Below are 2,493 nucleotides of genomic sequence, written 5' to 3' on the forward strand. Positions count from 1 at the left end.
TTGTATTTCCACTCTCAAAATTGTTTCTCTTTGAACAGGCTTAATATAGCCTGTTGCTTTTCACTCTACATTTTAAAGTTATTTTATCTCTGTTACCTCATGTTCCAAAGTTGTTTATGTTTGAAATGGCATAATAGAAATCGTTACTTTTAACTTTGTATTCTAAACTTATTTGTGTGTGAGCAGGATTAGTAGAACATACACACTTGTATATTCCATAGAGTTGCATACCAGCAATTCTATCATAGCCAAAAACTGATATCCAAGTTCATACTAAAACCTTCGTTTTTACCATTTCAAGCACTGGTAGAACCCGTACCGTTTATTCCTTTGGCTTAATATTTTAAACTTATTTCTGTTAGAATAGGCTTAGTTGTTGTTTTTACCCGTTTACTTCATCTTTCCAACATAATTTGCTATGATTCAAAATTAACAGAACTGTAATTAAAACCACAAATTTATTAAAATGTTCCAATTTAAACAAATTTTTTATACATGTAGTTTCATCTGCCCTCAACATTAGTGGTCCTATGCAGAATAACTTATTGCTGTTTGATTGTGGGTATAAAAAGAGACTTTGTACAGTGAATCAAGCTTACATTTATTTGTCAGCATCCCAACAAGAAGTGTTTTCTTTTTAACTATCTGCCACCCTCTATGCCAAGGCTTATCCAAATGTTGCATTTTAAAACTTTCATGATTGAAAATTTTAAAGCTCAACTAACATTAACTAGTCACTTTATGAGATGCCTAAGCATTCAGTATTTAACTATTTGTTATAAAATGTAGATAGGAAGTAGTCACATTTTCTGTTTTCCCCAGCCTTGTATACAACCAATTTGTTGAAACTAACTATTCTATCATCATGAATACTTCTATATGTTAAGTGATTTTTGAACTGTTACAACATGTTCATTTCTATTTATTTATTTTTTTACACCAAATTTTATGTACAATAACACAAATCAATCACTACTTTACCACAGAAAATAAGGCTTACTCAAATCAGCACCAACACAAACATTTACTGAAGTCTTATTTGTATCAGTTTAAAAAATAAGTTCTAGGATCATAACAAAATATGTACAAAAGTATTCTCAAAGTCGTCAGAATCCAACGTTCTCTCTTATCCAATCCATGTAATTTGTTATGCGAGTGTACACACCTGGATAACCTGCCTGGGCACATCGACTCCCGAATGACACAATGCCAACCACAGTCCATCTCTTGTTTCTGTCTCTTACCATAAGCGGACCTCCTGAATCACCCTATGTTATTTGAAGAAAATAATGGCAATGTCATGATATTCAATCATTCAAAGTTGAAATTAGATAATTGGAATTAAAAATATTTATTAAAATACAAAATAATTTGGTTGTTTCTAGTTAAGCAAAAGGTACACAATGAGCTATCCGTGTCCATCGTGGATATCAAAACTCGGTTACTAGCGTTATAAGTACGCAAGCTTACTGCTGTTCCTATGGAGGCAAAAAATAAAAGAAAGCTCACATAGGAAGACAAAGATACTGACTACACCCTTACCTGACACGCATCCTTCCCACCTTCTGTAAAACCTGCACATAAAAAACCCTCGGTAATTGGCTGCGTATACTTTTTTTTACAGTCATCGTTATCCCAAATAGGCATGGAAACTTGCTGCAAGATGCCAGTGTTGAGCTGCCCTGTATACAACAAAAGTAACTAACTTTCACTAATATGCAAACCATAATGGAGTACTGATATACAGTGTGAGGATAGATTTGGTTACTTTTGGAGTACTGATATACAGTGTGAGGATAGATTTGGTTACTTGTGTAGTATTGATATACAGTATGAGGATAGATTTGGTTACTTTTGGAGTATTGATATACAGTATGAGGATAGATTTGGGTATTTTTGGAGTACTGATATACAGTGTGCGGATAGATTTGGGTACTTTTGGAGTACTGATATACAGTATGAGGATAGATTTGGTTACTTTTGGAGTACTGACATACAGTATGAGGATAGATTTGGTTACTTTTGGAGTATTGATATACAGTATGAGGATAGATTTGGTTACTTGTGTAGTATTGATATACAGTATGAGGATAGATTTGGGTACTTTTGGAGTATTGATATATAGTATGTTTTATGTTTGACTTATGAATGATTGCCAGGATAGATTTGGGTACTTTTGGAGTATTGATATACAGTATGAGGATAGATTTGGGTACTTTTGGAGTATTGATATACAGTATGAGGATAGATTTGGGTACTTTTGGAGTATTGATATACAGTATGAGGATAGATTTGGTTACTTGTCCATACTGTATGTTGATCATTCATCTTGAATTAGAGTAGACATAAAATAATTTTCCAATAAATTAAACAAATTTATGTTAGGTAAGAACAGTGGCGGCACTACAACGGGGTCAAGGGACATCATTTGTACATCCAGTTTATCTAATCCCATTGGCGATAAATTAAGTGGGGGTAGACGAAATGGGAAAT

At 33.3% G+C, this 2,493-nt stretch overlaps 1 protein-coding gene across 1 annotated transcript in view; it reads right to left on the reverse strand.

The window, feature by feature from the left end:
* Positions 1 to 950: 950 nt before the first annotated feature.
* Positions 951 to 2,493, reverse strand: part of LOC106474180 (proclotting enzyme-like) — a 22,462-nt gene continuing 20,919 nt past the window's right edge. Inside the window, exons 8-9 of the mRNA XM_022402542.1 lie at positions 1,543 to 1,682; positions 951 to 1,268 (exon numbers count right to left, since the gene is read on the reverse strand). Coding sequence (XP_022258250.1) covers positions 1,107 to 1,268; positions 1,543 to 1,682 — 302 coding nt within the window. The 3' untranslated portion in view covers positions 951 to 1,106. The remainder of the gene's footprint in view (positions 1,269 to 1,542; positions 1,683 to 2,493) is intronic.

This window comes from Limulus polyphemus, unplaced genomic scaffold (genome assembly GCF_000517525.1).
Source record: "Limulus polyphemus unplaced genomic scaffold, Limulus_polyphemus-2.1.2 Scaffold6920, whole genome shotgun sequence".
NCBI classification, from domain to species: Eukaryota; Metazoa; Arthropoda; class Merostomata; order Xiphosura; family Limulidae; genus Limulus; species Limulus polyphemus.